An 18,354-nucleotide genomic window follows, 5' to 3' on the forward strand; every position below is an offset into this window, starting at 1 on the left:
AGCAATTTTATTTGTTTAATGTTTATGTTTGGGTTCCACATTTTAATATTTTTAATGGCCATCTAGATCACATAAAATTTTAATTTCCCAGCAATTCCTTTATAAAAGTTGCATTAAATAAATTGCCTTATATAATGAACAACTTGTATATTCCAAGTTTTTCATAAGTACAATTATTTTGAAATCAATTTACTAAACTTCTTTGGAATTGCATTTTAATTTTGATTATATACGAGTCAATTATTGCCATACTAGCATAAAGACTGAAACTAATAATAAAAGAAGGAATGACAAATGCTGGTGAAATTTTTGCTTTTGGATTGCTGAACTGTGCTTAGAAATCAACTATTATGGAAGTGAATAATCTTTTAATTTTATAACACGTAGTTAAGTTTTTAGGTATATAAAATGTAATCTTCCATCTGTATTTCTTTCATTTATGAAATATTCAGTGATTAATGGAAAGAATATAGAATTATTTATGACCTGATGAAATCTTTTGTTTTATCTTACATCAGTGATAGATTTTGAAACTGTTGTGTATGGTATTTTTTTTGAGTGATTTTAACACAATAGTTTATCTTCCTACTTCATTTTAAGAACTTCTAAATCAATGTTTCCAGTATATACAAATATTTTTAATAAATGTAAATTGTAAGCACATAAAAAAAGGCTCAACTCTATTTTGAATTTCTACCAAATAATTTGAGAAAGTCAACATCATCAGCAGTAATTCTGAATTCCCTACCATTTTGTGTACCAGAGATGACAATTTATCAATTAAATGATGATGGAAAATGATTTATTCACTAATAAGTTACATTGATTGATGACACATGGACAAATACTTCTAAAACTGTTATAGATAAAATTCATAAATAGTTTCCTTTCACATAAATGACTAGAGCATATATATTACATGTATGGAAGAAATAGGTGTACTATGTGCAGATTGATTTCCTTTCATAAAAATTCCACAGAAAAATTATTTCATATACTTCTTTTACAGAAATTTTCATTTTGCACAATTACAGAGAGCTTTGACATAAATAATCAATACATTGTTATATACAATAAAGCATTTGCTCATAATTTTACTACAGGTTGGTTACTATAACAATAAATAAATATACATGTAATGCCTAAAATTAGTCATGCAATGACTTGAAATTATATATCGGTCAGTAAATATTTAATATTTACACTTTTAAATAAGTAGACAAACATGATTTTTTAAATACATATATCGAAGTCACAACAAGATATTACTAGTCAAAAAGTATAAAAATGAAAAAACATGATTAAAAAAAGGAGGAATTTCAGAACAATGAATGAAATTAAAAACCACTTAAGTCGAATAGGAGATGGTTCTACAGAAAAAATTTATATTTTAATGCGTTTTTCTTTATTTACACTTGTTTAAAAAATATAGTCAAACCTTGTGGAGAGGAAAGGTATGATTATAAAATTGTCATTTATTATATATGTAAATTATATTTTTGGAAATATTGGTAAAATTTAACTTTAAAATATCTGCCTAAAGAAAATTAGGGAGTTCTGATATGCATACATTTCAAATACACAAGGTTTGTTAGAAGTAAGCATCATATTCTAGCTCTGTACTTCTGGAATTACATTTGACATCTTTAAAAGACTGGAAGCCATCTTTCTCTTTTGGGAAATGGAGTCTTCAGATTTGTCAACACCAATGAATGACTGTGAGATTTCAGCACCAGGGTATTTTCTTTTAATTGCTTGCTTTATACTAGATAGCTGATCAATACAAACTTTGAAATTCTGTTGATCAAAAACATGTTTTGCACTATTAGAAGATTTTGCACAGACATTTTCATCACACAGATCAGGTTCTAGCCCCATTTCTTGAAAATCAATTGTATTTATATACTTTAGACAACTAATCCTATGATTGTTGCTATTTTCATCATCTGACAATGAGCCGTTGTCTGTAGATGCTGGAGCCATCTCAACATGTGGGAATGGGTCACTCATGCGCCGATGGCTGACCATTTTACTCCAAGTGGCTAACTTTGACAGGCTTGTGCGACCAGTTGCACTTTTACTCCATCGAGGAAAAGGACATGGACTATTATTTTCTATCCCTTCTGCTTCAATTTTACGTGATGCCTTGGTCATACTTGTTGAGAAATATTCCGGCAAGAAATTTGAACGTGATTGAAGAGGGCTGCTTGTATGTCGACTGCAACTGGGACCACTTTCATCCAAGTCATACTGTCGATCACTCTCTTCTAAACTAGGGTTTGGGTTATTGCTTTCATCCATAAATTCCTGGTTATCACGGCAGCTTGGACCTGCAACACTATTTAAATAGTCACGGCTTCCACAAGGAAGTGCACAGTCCAGCTCTGTCTTTGCTACAGATGAAGTGCTTGGACCTAATTTTAAGTAACCTAAGAAACAAAAAATTATGCATAATAATTTCATTTTAATATGCTAAGATGATGAAAACATAAATAATTTCAGCTACAATTCATTAATCCCTGTTTAGTTTAAACCTTACATGAACTTTCTGACATTTCATATAAAAAATTAAAATGTCGTACTAAACATATATTAGAACTCTGAATTATCCACAATATAATTTTAAGGAAAAAGAAAATGCCCCAAATTAGAAAATTCTTCAATCACATTCTTTCTAATATTTTTATTAAGATAAGCTACATATATATTTTTCATGTAATTTTCCTAAATATATAAAATTTACCAAAATTTATAATTTTCTATGTCTGATTTTTTTTATTTTTATTATTTAAATATTCTTAGATTTATTTGAATCAATTAGATCCTTGTTTCCATTTGGAAAATCAAGTTTGAAAGTACATTATTTTAATATGATTGCAAAATTAGTTTTATTAATGCACTATTATGTATTTTATCATCAATACAAAAAAATGCTGCATTTTAAAGGCAATGTATAATACCTCAACAATGACAAATGTTATTTAATTACTTATTAAAGCAAAATATGAAAAAAAAATCACTTTTATTTAAAAGATATGCATTCTACAGAAATGTAAATGTTATTTGGGGAGGGGGGGGGGGGAGAAGTGCAATTCTCAATCCAAATTAAAAAAAAAGTTATACAAAACAAATTTCTTATTAAAAAAACAAAATAAAATTATTTTTATAGAAAATTATCCACAATATATTTCATACTATGTTGATCTACCATTGTATAAAATGCCTCAGAAATGTGTGACTAATAATTTTATACTTTACCTAAGAAATTACTACGCATCCTTCAAATTGCTAAATTTCTGCTATACTAGGCCATCTTTAGTGCCCAGATTGATTTTCTAGGTTGTTAGTAATTTAAAAAATGTATTTTTTTAAAAAAATATTTACCCTTATTTGGAATGACTGAAAAACAAGAATTAAATTACATCACTTGCAAGTAAAAGTCTTACTACAGAGTTAGCATAACAAGAAATTAAATGTTTTGACAGATGAATTTGAACTCCATTGTAATTGTACAAATATTTTTATATACAGCTTATCAAACTGAATTAAAAATATTAATTTTGTTTCTGTAGAACTTTTCCCCTTAAAGTCTTAATACATAGATTATTTTTGTAAAATATCTTAATTGTTTTGGAAGATATGAACTTAAATTTCCATAGAAAAGATTTCTGGAAACATTAAGTTTATTTTTGTGAACTTTTCGTTTAAGCCAATATCTTGCTTTCTTTTATATCTTCTTTCCTTTGATTAAATATACTTTTTGGTGATACGGCAAATCATCACCAGAACTTTTTAATAATATTTTGCCATGCCATTAATTAGGTATAAAAGGCACTGGATTCAATACAGCCGTGAAAACTATTCAATGAAGCAATATGAAATTCATATAATCATTTATTTGCTTTTGACTTTTACCATTCAACAATAAGTAACAAGAGTTTTCTTCATAACTTACATTAGCATTTTGTATAATACATTATATGCTATTTCAGATAATTAGGTAAAATTTGTTTTAATAAACTTTAAGAAAAATCTTACCAATTTTATTCTTAAGTCCATGTGCCCCTAGCACAGCAGCTTTGTTGGAGGAATCTTCAGAGGCTTCCGAGCTATCAACACTTTTGCATCGGAGACCAACATCCCATACAGGTAAACTCCTGGGGTAATTCATTTTGAGTATGAGCTGTTCTTTAAGCACACCTACTTCAGTTGACTTAATTTGGTCCAGCATTACTGTGATGACACTAACATTGTCTGCTCGGGTTCTTAATTGATTCCATTGTTCCAGACCACAATCCACCAGAGCACGAGATGGATTGCAAAGAGTTAAGTGCTGTGGTGAAAAATTTTAAACTCTTACAGAAAGTAGATACTTTTGGCACATAAAAACAATATTATTTTACTTTTTAAATTACCATAAAAATAAGTTATTTAATTGTATTTAGATACCATAACATACAATTATAAAATCAAGAATAGAGAGCTTCTCTCAACTCTTGTTCACTCTCAATATCTCTTAAGTCATACTTAGGTTTAATATCTATTATTTCATAGTTATACTTTTATTGCAAAACCCGATTCAATTCAATACCAACTGACTCACTCGATAAGGAATTGGAACAAATCATAGGCTTTAGATAATTAAATCTAAATTATATACAATTTGCCATCAATGAGGCAGAAGAATTACATAGATATTAGAAATGTTACATTAATAAATAAGAATTTTAGAATTAAATTTTTGAGTTTATTAACCAACTGATTGATGACTACACAGGTTCCAAATCTTCTTAAAATTGCAATGCTTGAATACAGAAAAAATGACTGCCTATATTCCAATCGGTTGAAGGGTTAAGAAATATGCAACCTGATAGAATTAACTGCCTTCTATTGAGCATTTTTTTTAAAAAATCTACATTTTATTTCTTAGTCTATACTTTAAAACATTACATTATATTTCTTTTCCTACTATTGGATATGAAAAGACACATCCTTCTATCGTTTCTGTGAGTAAAAAGAGACATTATTATATAATTTTAAATTTCATTAAAGTAGTTCTATAAATAGAACTGTCTCAAAGCATGAAATTGAAACAACAGAAGAGAACAAGAAGGATTTTAAGAAAGAACATAAGATTTTAAGCATTAATTTTTTATGAAATTTTTTTTTAATTTGAAAAACATTATAACTCTTCTATGAATATAATTAATATGCTAAAAGTGTTCAAGGATTAGAACGATTCCCAAATATTACTTTAAATAATAGAAATAACACGACATTCTAAATATGAATCTTTTTATAATCATGATACATTGAATACTAATTTACTGTTAAAATTTTAGACGTGGGAATTCAATTTGTTACATTTAAAATTTCTTGATGTACAGTTTCCATGATAGAGATATTTATAACTATCTCAGCTTTTCTCCATCCGAATAAAGAAGATTAAAGTTATCTTTGATGAGATAAAAGTAATCCTATTTTCGTTTCATTCTGTCTCTTACATGTCATGACTTCAAAATATTAGCCATCATATTTGATATTCTAAAACAAGGCTACAATTTGGACACACATTTTTGAGCAATGATGAGATGTTAGGTTTACTTAAGCTTACAATGGTAATCTCTAATTGCTTCTTACCAATTTTTTAAACAAAAAAATTCATTATTAAATGTAAAGAAGTGAATAAAAACAAAACATATAGGTTTTAAGTTTAATTTTCTACAGGTATGGAAGTATATAATTTTATCATCAGTTTACTCTCCCTATGTATCTCGGGCAAATGAAAAGAACTAAAATATTAATCCACTATTTTAAAAGTTCACCTCCTCAAATATACTATCTGAAAAATCACTTGCATTACTGTCACAAGCAATCACTATTTTTTTAAAATTCTTTTTAACAGAATTATCTTTCTTTATCCAGCAGCCATTGTATAATATAGTCAGGCAAAATACATGTTCAGCCCCCATAAAGCTCCCCAAATAAAACTTGATAAACTTCTAATCAAAGTAGAATATTTCCTTTTTAAAATTTCTCTGAATAAAAATATGATAAAATTAATTATATCGACAAATTTTGTTACATCTAAGTTTTCTCGGGATAATAATAAATTGTAGTGTATGCATTAGATAACTTGGGTTAATTAAGGAAGTGATAAAATGTTAGCTATTCTTTAAAAATGATATAAAAGCATTTTAAGAGAATTCTAGACTTACAATGTTTTCAGAAATTCCAAATTTTGAAACAAGTTTTCTGTTTTCATTTTCAACATCCTGAACAAGATTTACAGCAGCTTGAGGTGACATTATATTCCACAGACCATCTGATGCTAGAATCAAGCATTTATCTTTATTCAAATCCAAACTCATTACCCCTAAATCTGGTACAGGACTCACAGCAAATTCTTTCTGAAAATAATCATAACTCCACAGATCCCCTAAAAATAAAACCATTATTTAATTATATAAACATAAATAAATACAGTTAAATTTTTACTTTAGGTACTTATATATTTTTAACTAACTGGTAAAAGAATTCACTTAAATATTTCTAATTATTTCATCTGAATTTTAAATATGCCATGATAAAATTTTAAGTTTCTATTAGCAAGAGTATTCAGAAAATTGTTCAGTAGCATTAAAAAAATATTAAATATTGTAATTTTTTTTATGCATCTGCATCGAAGGTCCTTAAAATTTTACCTAGCACATCTTTTTTTTGGGGGTGGGTATTTTAGATATAACTGGTTTAAATTTAATCTAAATAAAAATGATAACTTTATTTTAAGACCTACTAAGAAATAAACTGCAACAATTTTTTCATTTAAAAAAAATGCAAGATTTGAATCAGCAATCTGAAGCATTGTGACATGGTAATATTTTAGATTTCATAAATAGAGCAAAATATATTTGATACTGTCACAATGCATGCAAGCTTAAATTTAGTAACTGAAACAACGAAAAACATTGTAGTAAGATTAAATATTTTTAAAAGGTACATTCAAATTAGAGAAAAGAAATTGTAAGGAAATAAAACTGGTTTCAATAATAATAATAATTTTTAAAAATTCAAATTAATGTAAAAGTAGTTTCTATGGATTAATATGATTTAAAATACTGAGGGAAAAATATTAAAATGTTGAAAATTTATTATTTTTTAAAAAATTACTATGATGTTAGCTTTGAGCATAATTTGGTACTAAATTATGCTCAAAGAAGATTAGAGTGAAAATTTATCCAATAGTAGTGTTTTGAATGATATTTTTGTCATGAATGTTACGGATTTCAGAATATGCCAGAAAAAAGGAAATCTAAATTATACCTCAATTTGATCTATCAATCAACCAATGTTTTTTTTTTAATAATTTTTTTTGTCCATAATGATGTACTCCAGATGCAATACTTCAGATAGAAATATCAATTTATTGTAAAAAATATATATCCAACAAGTTGAAGTAATAACACAATAAAGTATCTAATATGTAGATGTTAATTATAAAAGGTTTAATGTCAAATATGTCAGAAATGGATAAGAAGATTTCCCACCTTAACATGAGCAAGAAAATAATTCTTGAAAACCAATTTCCCATTATATCATTGTTTTGTAGCTAATCGTTAATATTTAATACACAACACTATTAAAACTGATTCTATGTACAAGCAAATACATAGATATATTTTCCAAAGGAACACAGCTTTAACATTTACCTTACACTTATTATTAATTCCATTATAAGGATCAAATCTTATCTATCAAATCAAAGGAATATCTGTAATTTATCAAAAAATTCCCTTGTAGTATCTACATGCATGAGCTTTATTAAAACAGCTAAGGAACTATAAATACGATTAATTAATAGATTAATAATTTGTATTTGCTTATACCTTTCATAATACAAAATTTTGTTCATTACTAAAATTATTGTGGGAATGAAGAGAGAAATAAAGTACCATATATTAGATCAATTAGTTTGCAAGGTATGAAATTCTCTATTTCTGCGAGTATACCGCAACTACTACTTCAAATGTATTTATAAGACATGGTATGAAATATACAAGTTTAAGCAAGCACAACAAATACTTTCTTTCCTGGCAATAACAATAACTTAACAAAAAAGAATTAGGACGGACTAAATGATTTGTCACTACAAAATAAATTAAAATCAAACTTTGAAGAATGCTCAATTACTTGTACAGTAACAATTCAAACTTAATACTTTTGTTAATCCAATTCATGAACAAATTTTATATTTAAAATACATGTTAAATAATACAATAATTTATTCTAAACTGGAGTCTTTTAAAGTGTGTATACTGACTATAGATGAGAGCAGGAATGATCAAATGTGAACACTTTCACAAAAACATTAAGAGCACTATTTTCTATCAAATTAATTCAGAAGAATTTCATAATTTATTAGTAAGGCATTTTTTAGAAAAAATTACATACTTTCTCCCTTGTTTTAAGGTGGGGGGGGGGAGGAGGAAAAAATCGGCATCTCTATCTACATATGAAAAATGGTTTCATCATCTAAAGTCTATATATAAGGAGTAACTAGAAGCAATAATTAAGGATAAATCATCCAAAATTAAAAAATACGATTACTAGTGAAATTTTAATTACATGTTTTTCAGTTAAGGTATCTGCCTGGGTTGCCAAAGCAGTTTTTAATTAAAAATCACATTTTTTTTTATTGTTTCCTTTGAAAGACCAATTATTTACGTTTCTAAATCTGTGTTTGTTTTGTTTCTATGACTATTATATCATAAGATATAGATGTTTCTTTAAATCAACATTAACGAAAACAAAACTGGAAGTATCACGGAAATAACCGGAAGTCAGTTTTTTGCATTTTCATATCATTAATATTTAATGATTAAAATTCACTAAAGATTCTGTTGTGAAATGTGAATGTGTACAGCATGTTCGAAAGAGAGTGGTTACTCAATTGAGAGCTTTAAAAATCTATTAAATATCTCAGGGGTAAAGGAAAGCTTACAGATAATATCGTAAATAAATTACAAAGCTATAATGGCGTTGCAACAAGATCCAATGTTGGTAATTTATTGCAGATTCAAAGTGCATCATTTGCTGCATATGCTCATGTTTATTCCAGTAATAAAAAGCCAATGCATGGACAAAGCCCAAAAGGAAAGGATTCTTGGTGCAAATACCAACGTGCACTTTCAGAAGGCAGAAATATAAACACTCAAGTATAGGACTCCCAAAAAATATTATAAATATTACTAAGCCTACTTATATTAATTTATGTGACCAAAATCTTCTGAAAAAATGCCTTCATGGGAAAACATTAAATGTTAATGAAAGTTTGACAATCTATTATGGACAATTATTCCCAAAAATATGTTTGTTGAGTTGAAAACTTTGCATTTAGGGACTAATATAGCTGTATTGTTATTCTATGATGGTTTTTCTGGTACAACAGAAATTTTTAATAAATTGGGTATTATTCCAAGTCATTAAATGATAACATAATACAGTAGTTTCGGTAACGAGCGAATTGCTGCTGCAAAAAGACATTCTTTGCCTGTTACAAAATTTTCCATAAAAATAAAATGGACTATTAGAAAGAAAAGAAAAAAAAATAATAACAAAACAGAGAAAAAGAAAGGCATTTGCTATAAAAGTGGTGAATTTTAAGATTTTAAAATTAAACATTATTTTAGATGTATACTAATAAAAACTTTAAGTGCATTTTTTAAAGAATGTATTTTTTATCAAAATTTTACTATGCAAAACATAGTTTCATAAAAACTTATGGATATATTTTCTTGAAATTTTGTATATATATTACCATAAGTGTTATGAAGGCAATGAACTAAGGATTTAGGTCTAATGTTAATACTTTTTGATTTTTAGCATTTTATTGCATGTAGTACCTATGATTTTTACAGTATTTTTACCATAAAAATGCTCGAAAGCCCAACACATTTTTTTCATTTGTATATTTTTCTTAGCTTTTAGTTCATTGCCTTTATAAGTACAATGCCTATGTTGTGTAGAAAAATAATTTAAATTGGAGAAATTGAATTTGGTGTAGAGCATTTTGCTCTAATTTCACCAAATTTTACCTAAAATACCTCAATTTAATTAATTAAATTATACTTAAATTTTTCTAATTAATGTTATTTATTATTTTAAGTCATAATCATCAAAAAAAAATTTATTAAAATTGATAATCAAAGGATATTTAAAAAATGTGCCTCTGAAACCAGGCAGATACTTTAAATTTTTTCTTAATCATTTCCACTAAATATTATCAGAGTTTAATAGCAGAAATTGCTTTAAGAAAGTTTTCATAGTGATAACCCCTTTTTTTTATGTTCAAGAACCACAGTTTAAGAACCTTTGATACAGACTCCACAATTAAAATATTACAGAAATAAATTTACCCAAAGAACGGGCTACAGCCAAAAATGGTATTTTCTCAAAATCTGTGCTCCGAAGGATGGGTCCTTCATGTCCTGGACGTGGTCTTTTCCACACTACTCTCTCTACACCAGATTTGTTCATAACCAAACCACCAGAATCCAGGATACGCTGCTTCTCTCGTGGGCAATCTGGTTTATGATCAATGGTTAATGATTCTGCTTGCCATTCTTCCACACCTGAAGAGAATAGGAAAAAAACTAATAAATTGCTTTATTCTAATATAAGCCACATGTTTAAAATATATTTAGATTTATAATCGCAGACAGCTTGCCTGGTTAAACATAGAATGCTCTGAGCAAGTATGTCACAATGAATAAGCTGGTATGTTTTCTTGTGTAGCTTAATTACCTGTGATGGCAAGAAATTCACAAGTGCACATGCTAAAGCAATCCACTGTATTTCACACCGAGTCCACACAAAATATTACATACTTATAGAAATTAGAAAAAGAATTATATCTTATAAACATATTAATTTTCACCCAATACTTTGTTCCTGTAAACTGTGTTCCGGCACACAATCTAAGTCAACAAGTCATAAACATCATTTTTGTTTGTGATAATTGGCTGTGACTTGTATAAAACACCATTAGCAATTCTGTGACAAAAGCATCTCAACATGCATGGTACATCTTTCCACCACAAGCAGTTAAGAAAACAAAGAATTTTATAAGCTCTAATTAAATTTTAAATACAGAATACTAATTACTGATAATTAAAACTAAATTTTACTTATATATATATATATATATATATATATATATATATATATATATATATATATATATATATATATATATATATATATATATATATATATATATATATATAATACTTTTTAACACATTATGATCATATTCAATACATTTTCAGATATATTTTATGAAATTTTGTAGTGTAAATATCAGCTGTCATTAAATATTGATTTATTAAATAATGGTATTTGCATATTGAATGAAACTGCAATGCACTCCTTCCAAAAAATTTTTAAACAAAAATTTTATCTTTTAAAACCTTTTATACCCCTTTACATAAACCAATCCAATTTTTGGAAATCTTACGATTCATAAAAATATCATTAAAAATAAAACCTTTATATTATTTAATTAAATACATATAATTTAACTTAATACATATAATTAACTTAATACATTTAAACCATTTTGTTAGCAAATGTATGCCCCAATTTAGCTGATTTGAGTGCTATCCTATAGCTATGTTTGCTTTAAACTAAACTGTTTTATTGAATTAAAAATATAGATATTGTGAAAGTTCATAAAAAACTATTCTTCCATTTACTTCCATTACACTTTTATATATTTAATTTGCAGTAACAGTTGATTTATTTTTAATTTGAACTTCTATTAATGTGATGGCAACACGTTGATAAAAGCTAATTTTCCCCATTGACAAGCTGACACAAATTAATGCAAATCAGATCACACAAATTAATGCAAAAATTAATTATAATCCAAGAAATGAAATTATAATTTTTTTTACTCACAAGGTGCGATGATGTCAAGCTGTCTTAATGAAAAATACAGTTATTACATGAAGTAAAATGCATAACAAAATAAATATTTTTAATAGCAATATTGTAAATCAAAGAGTAGCATGAAATTCTCTGGTATCATTATCAAATGATGCCATGTTTTAAAGATAATAACATGAAATTTCAGAGAATGACCTTCTGTATCACTTTTGGTTCTCATAAGTCAATTTAAACATATTTCAACAAAAAAATGAAAGAAAAGAAATATTCAGTATAACTTATTCCTATAAAGCAGCAGCATTGCATTTCATATCATTATTGTTCTAGTAAATGATGAATAATAATGATGTGATAAAAAAAAATCTAAAACTGTAGTTTTGAAAAATCATCAATTTAAACCTCTGAATTGAACTTGTATTTCAATACAGAACAAGAAAAAGCAACCTATAATTTTTTAATGCTATGAATTGCCTTGAAAATGGTTGCCTCATTATATATAATATAGAATGACATGTATTCTTTCCGTGATTTAGTAGCACTCTGCATTCTACCTTACTCCTTCACCGATTGTCTAGTTTCCATGTTTTTGCCAATTTCAATGTAAAATACTCTGACCATATATAACATTAAAGAGACAATATTTTGGTTTTGATTCTAATCACAACCATGTTAATACCATTAAAAAATACACACCACAATTCATCTCAACAGAATCTCCAGTCCAGAATGAATTTGTGATTCAATATCTAATCCTCAATTACAAAAATTATAAAAAAATCCCAATTTGCAGCTCTTTATATTGTGTTGCCAGTTACTTTCAAAAATTGCCCCCAGTAGTGTTCACCTTACCGAATTACTGAAAGAAATTATATCCTTCTCAACATTATTTGATGTGCTCTTAAGTAATTCGTGCTCAAGACAGTAAACCTATTAAAAGTCACTAAATGAATTTAGTGATCTTTACTTGATGATGTTATTGCCTACATAATTTGATAAAATGAGAACAAATGCTTCTTGGAAATGGTAATTCAAAGTTTTTAGCAACTATTGTCAGATAGTAGATCATTATGCATAATATTGAGGTATCAATCTCAAAACTGGAATATCTATATTTAGTTACTTTTACCTGAATGATGACAAAATATCTTAGAAAATAAAATTAAATTGGTAAAAATAACTAATAATTTAAATTTTAAACAAAGATAATTGAACCTTTTTTTAAAAAAATAGATATGCTCTATAAAAAACTTTAGCTAACTAACTTACAAAGACAAAATAAGAATCATAAGTACGATGTCTGTAATAATTATAGCAATGAAATTATCTTCAAACTTTTTTAATAATCTGATTTTTACTGATATTTAGAGTTAATATGTATAAATCCATTTTACATCTGACACTCTATTATGATATTTATTTTGGAAATTACAATTTTTACTGAATTTAAAATATTCCTCAAGATATAATTTTCAATATAATGAAAAAAAAAAAAAAAAAAAAAGATATATTCTAATACAATGCAAGCATCCTTTAAAAAGTATCAACACCCACTTCTAAAAATAGACGTCATTGTGCATATGTATGCAATACTATAAATATTGTTAGATAGGCATAAATAATTTAAATGGAAGTTTGAAACAATTTCTCAGATTATAGTCATTTTACATCACTAAAATGAACTGCTAACACCTTGACTTAATATACCTGTCTCTTTGAGACCTATAACAATTCTGGAATCGCCAACATGTCCAGTATATAATTTTCCTTTACGGATAAATGCGACACTGGCCGTCGTTCCTGCTGTGCTTGGAAGGCCAGAGGCAGTTTTAGGCCAATTTTCTAAAAAAGAAAAAAATGATAAATAAAAGATAATTTAAAGTTAATTTAGATCTCATATTTTAAAATCTCATAAATCTATAAATCATCATTTTTACTTCAGAATAATAAACACATTAAAGAAAATTATGAAATTGAATTTAGTTCAGATGCATTCAGCTATATTTAAGAAGATAAAATGTAAGAGTTATCTTGAGACAGAGCTTTATCTTTTTGAATTATAGTCAGATGACTAGAATGCCACAACCAAATCAGTAGAAGTATAAGAGATCAGTAAGTACTAAAATTAAGTTCATAACTAAACGCAAAATCTGCCTTAACAGTTCAAAATTTCTATTCCAAAATGAAGATTTTAATATTTACCAGCAAACATGAACCAGAATTTAAAAAGTAATTTTTGATAGTGAGATTATTAAAATGATCCCAATATGTCTTGATGTCCATAAAAGAACTAGCTTAATACTTAAGATTTTGCAAGATTTCAACAAAAACAAATAACATAGATAAAATGTTAGTTAAAGTTCTATTTAAAAAATAAAGAAAGTAGAGCAATAGTTCATCTTCAAGGAAATCTGAACTGTCTTGTTATCAGCAATGATAAAAATTCTTCAAAATATTTTCAAAACAGAAAAAAAAGTTTCAGTAATTGTAATAAGAAACATTGAGTACAAACACAGTGTGTATATATTTAAAATGAACAGAGCAATATTAAAAGATTTACAAACCAAATAGAAAATAAGCTATTTAATCTTATATTATTAAATTTAACTAATCTTTCAGATGTTCAAATCTATTAAATTGTTACAATGTAATTACCTTAAAGTTTTCATGAGTAAGCTTTATTTCAGTAATTAAGTCTATGAAAGAAATTCTAAAATTCAGCTTTTAAAGCTATCTATGAAACCAGGAACTTGCAGCTATAGCTGGAAATCAGGTATTTACCCAAGAGATTATTATTAATTATTATATCAGTATGTAATTAAACTCTGATGTATTTATTTCATACTTTATATACTTAAGAAACAAATTCAAGTAGCAAACATTTTGTCACAATTATATTAAAAGTGCATTTATATTTATTATTTATTCGATATTCCTCGATTTAAATTTAAAAAAAAATATCTAATTTAAGGCTTGTACTTAAATGCCACATCAACTCAAAATCCAAAATGTTGCAAAGGTATTTTTCAAATGTTCAAAAGAAATTTTTCATCATAATTCTTGTGATAGATAACCAGCACAAGCTAAGAATCCGTTCAGGAGCATACCCCGGTGCAACAAACTTCCATCCTTCCTCTACACTTGTCATCCAAAATATATTATGTTTTGTTCAATAAAAACCACCAAAATTGGCAATATTTTACATCTGTTCAGACTAGTTGAATGAAAATAATAATAAATATGAGTAAGAATAAGACTATTTTGTAGGAGTATGAAAAGTTTTGGTCCTTTCTGAATGAATGCTTAGTACAAAAACAAATTATTATCCAAAAACTGATAGATATTATGAAAAATAAATAGCTTTCTTTAACAAGAAAGGAAGAGAGAGAAGTATAGATAAGAAAACCAGTTGGCTATTTTCCCTACGGTATAAAAACAGACGGTCAGATTCCAATAGGGAAAAGAATTCCTCTTAATAAAATGATAAACTTTTCAAATTAATATACAGAAGGAGTACAAGAACACCAATGAATATATTTCAGAGGAAAAATTATTACTTTTTAAATGTTCAATGCAATTTACAGATATTGTTGACAAAAATTAAAGCCTTATTCCAATTTCATGTTACATGACTAATAGATTCCTCTCTAGTTTCTTTCACTCAAAATTCAAAGAAAAATACAAATATTTATGTTTTCTAATAATTATATGAAAGCATAAAACATATAAGACCAAAATTAAGAATAGCATCGCTCCAAAACACACAAATTTTCTGAATACCAAATAGTTTTCTAAAAAAGGTGTTTTTTTAACAACGATTTATTAAAATAGCCAATGAGTTAATATTTTCTGATCATTGAACACTTCCACAGAAGAACTAAAGATAAGAACTAAAAATAGTTAACACAGAATCAGTTTTAAATTAATAAAAACATTCTTATACACACATACAAAAAAAAAAAAAAATGTCTGCTAGTATTACCCTATATTTTTATATATAAAAATTGAAATTCAAAAATTTAATAAGAAAGTTATAAGATCATTTTCAGTACATATGTTTCTACATAATAAATATAATGAAAATAAGAATATTATTCACATTCAAAAACATTTTCTTCTGTAACAGCTTTTCTAGGATAGGGTGGAAAAAAAATCATGAATTTTAAAAAAATACTTTTACTTACCCACTTCTTTCCACATGGCTAAATGAGTATTCAGGAACCCATCTCTGATCGCACTCAAAACCATATTATCGTCATCTTGCCAAAATTGCTTAAGCGTAACAATATTGTCCAGCAAATTATTTTTTGCATACTGGGCTGCTTCTCTGCCTCCATGACCATCAAAAATACCGAAAAAAGCATACTCCAAATCTTTTTTATCTTCCGTCTGTTGATATGCTACTACAAAAGCATCTTCCATATATTTTCTACCCCCTTGACTACTCTGTCCAGTAACCCTCAAATTTATTTCTGAAGCTGACATATTTCTTATTGCTTATATTCCAAGCACTCAAACACAAACACATACGAAGCATCTACCTTGCTTTTAACGATTTCCCTACCCACGGGCGCTATGGCGCAAGCGCAGATTTCATGTACAAGCAAGAACGAGCATGATTTTTTTCCCCTGCCTTATCAGCTTCTGGTTCACAAATCTTATCATGACGATAAATCAGAACCAAAAACGAAACAAAACGGTCAAAGGCAGCTAAAGAAAGTGAGAATCTAAAAGTCGAAACGAAAGTGGACCCTGTATTCAATTATTTGTTAATAAATTCCATGAATACGGAACAGAAAACAAAAGTAAATAAATTTTCATTTCCATTTTAGAAAACTTAAAATTGAAATTCAGCCAACAGATTTATCGATGATGTATTTAAAATATCGAAATATATGTTCGATATCGAAAATTTATTTGCTGTACTCATATGAATTAAAATAGTAAAACTACTTATTTGATCTCATTTTACTATTTGACTTTTACATCTGGCAGAAAATAGATAGAAGAAAAAGAATAATATCAGTGAAAAGTTCAAGCTCTAGATCTTTGCTGTAGAGCGACTGCAGAAAAATCAAAATAACTTTACATCTGATACAGCATAGCGGTTAATGATAACAATTTTACATCTGTACCGAGGGACCTTTACACTTTATGTATAGAGGTTCGTAGCTCGTAGCAATCTTTATTAGTTATGTAAATACCATTAACGTCAGATCCAATCTCTGTTCTATCGATCAGATTGGATCTGGATGATTAATTGCCTCATATTCATATTTAAATTTCATGAGTTGTAAAAACTGATGGTACTTATTTAACAGAATATGAAAAAAGAAACTATTGTAGATCAATACATAAATATTTGATTAAAAAAAAGTGAAATAAAAAATGCATTACAATTTTTAAGTAAAGGAAAGCAAGGAAGAAAATATAAGTATAGGAATTTGAAAATATTTCACTGGAATCTCCAAGGAAACAAACTTGACAAGTAATCTCCACGAAACTTTCTCATACTCTCTAATAAAGGAAAGTTATCGTCTTCTCTCTGGAACTTAGTTTTGATAAAAAATGTCATGATATCTCAGATTTTTATTTTCAAAATCCAGCCCATAAACTTCGTATGTGAAGAAAACTGAATGTGCATTTTTAATATTTTATTTTTATCCACTTGAAAGAAAAATTTGACACAAAACTACAATTTTAATAATAGGCACATCACAAATTTCCTTTATTTCAGTAGTTGCGCTTTTGAGTTTCTATCTTTATATATATGCACGCGAAGCACGACTGACAGATAGTCAGTTCTTTGACGAAATTGAATCAAAATTTGATAAAAATCTACACTTTTATACTGTGTACCAAAATTCATTTACATAAGTATGCGCTTTTGTATTATCGTTTTTCTATACATGCGAAAATGCAGATCAACAGATGATCAATCCCTTGATCGATTTGATTCAAAATTTTACATAGAGTCTACATTTCAAATGCCAAAATTGTCTATGGAATATTACTCATCTATCTTTTAAATTTTTTTTAATTTTCCTACTCTCTTGTGCTCAGATACACTGATCAACATTTCTCAAATTCAAATTGCGATTTCAATAGAAGACTTTTTGATGTCAAAAATAGTTAAATTTTTAACAATTTTATTTAATTTAATCCAATCTCTTTAATTTAATTCAATTAAATTTAATTCCAATTTCTCATTTAGATTATGTTGTAAATAATATAGTTTTTCATAAAAAGAAACTAGAACAAACTATCAATCAGTTAATAATATTAATTTATCAGGCTTTGTCATAATTGTAAAAATAGAATTTCAATCATGTTGACGGATTTGCTAATTTATCTTGAATTGCCAAAATGCTACAGCCTATTAGTAAATGTAGGGTTTTTTCTTTTGTTGCA

At 27.1% G+C, this 18,354-nt stretch overlaps 1 protein-coding gene across 1 annotated transcript; it reads right to left on the reverse strand.

The window, feature by feature from the left end:
• Positions 1 to 785: 785 nt before the first annotated feature.
• On the reverse strand, positions 786 to 16,741 carry LOC129968853 (uncharacterized). Its single transcript, XM_056083153.1, has 6 exons — positions 16,128 to 16,741; positions 13,651 to 13,785; positions 10,416 to 10,631; positions 6,219 to 6,439; positions 4,039 to 4,333; positions 786 to 2,429 (listed from the first exon to the last, which is right to left on the reverse strand). Exons 1-6 carry the CDS (start codon positions 16,426 to 16,428, stop codon positions 1,612 to 1,614), a joined length of 1,986 nt encoding a protein of 661 aa, XP_055939128.1. The 5' UTR covers positions 16,429 to 16,741; the 3' UTR covers positions 786 to 1,611.
• Between the last annotated feature and the right edge of the window lie 1,613 nt (positions 16,742 to 18,354).

The sequence above is a fragment of the Argiope bruennichi genome, chromosome 5 (genome assembly GCF_947563725.1).
Source record: "Argiope bruennichi chromosome 5, qqArgBrue1.1, whole genome shotgun sequence".
Taxonomy (NCBI): Eukaryota; Metazoa; Arthropoda; class Arachnida; order Araneae; family Araneidae; genus Argiope; species Argiope bruennichi.

Coding starts and splice junctions, on each gene's coding strand:
- LOC129968853 (XM_056083153.1), bottom strand. CDS start 16,428: ATGTCAGCTTCAGAAATAAATTTGAGGGTTACTGGACAGAGTAGTCAA. Junction 13,786..16,127: donor AGCCATGTGGAAAGAAGTGG/GTAAGTAAAAGT, acceptor TTTCTTTTTTAG/AAAATTGGCCTAAAACTGCC. Junction 2,430..4,038: donor TGGACTTAAGAATAAAATTG/GTAAGATTTTTC, acceptor TTTGTTTCTTAG/GTTACTTAAAATTAGGTCCA.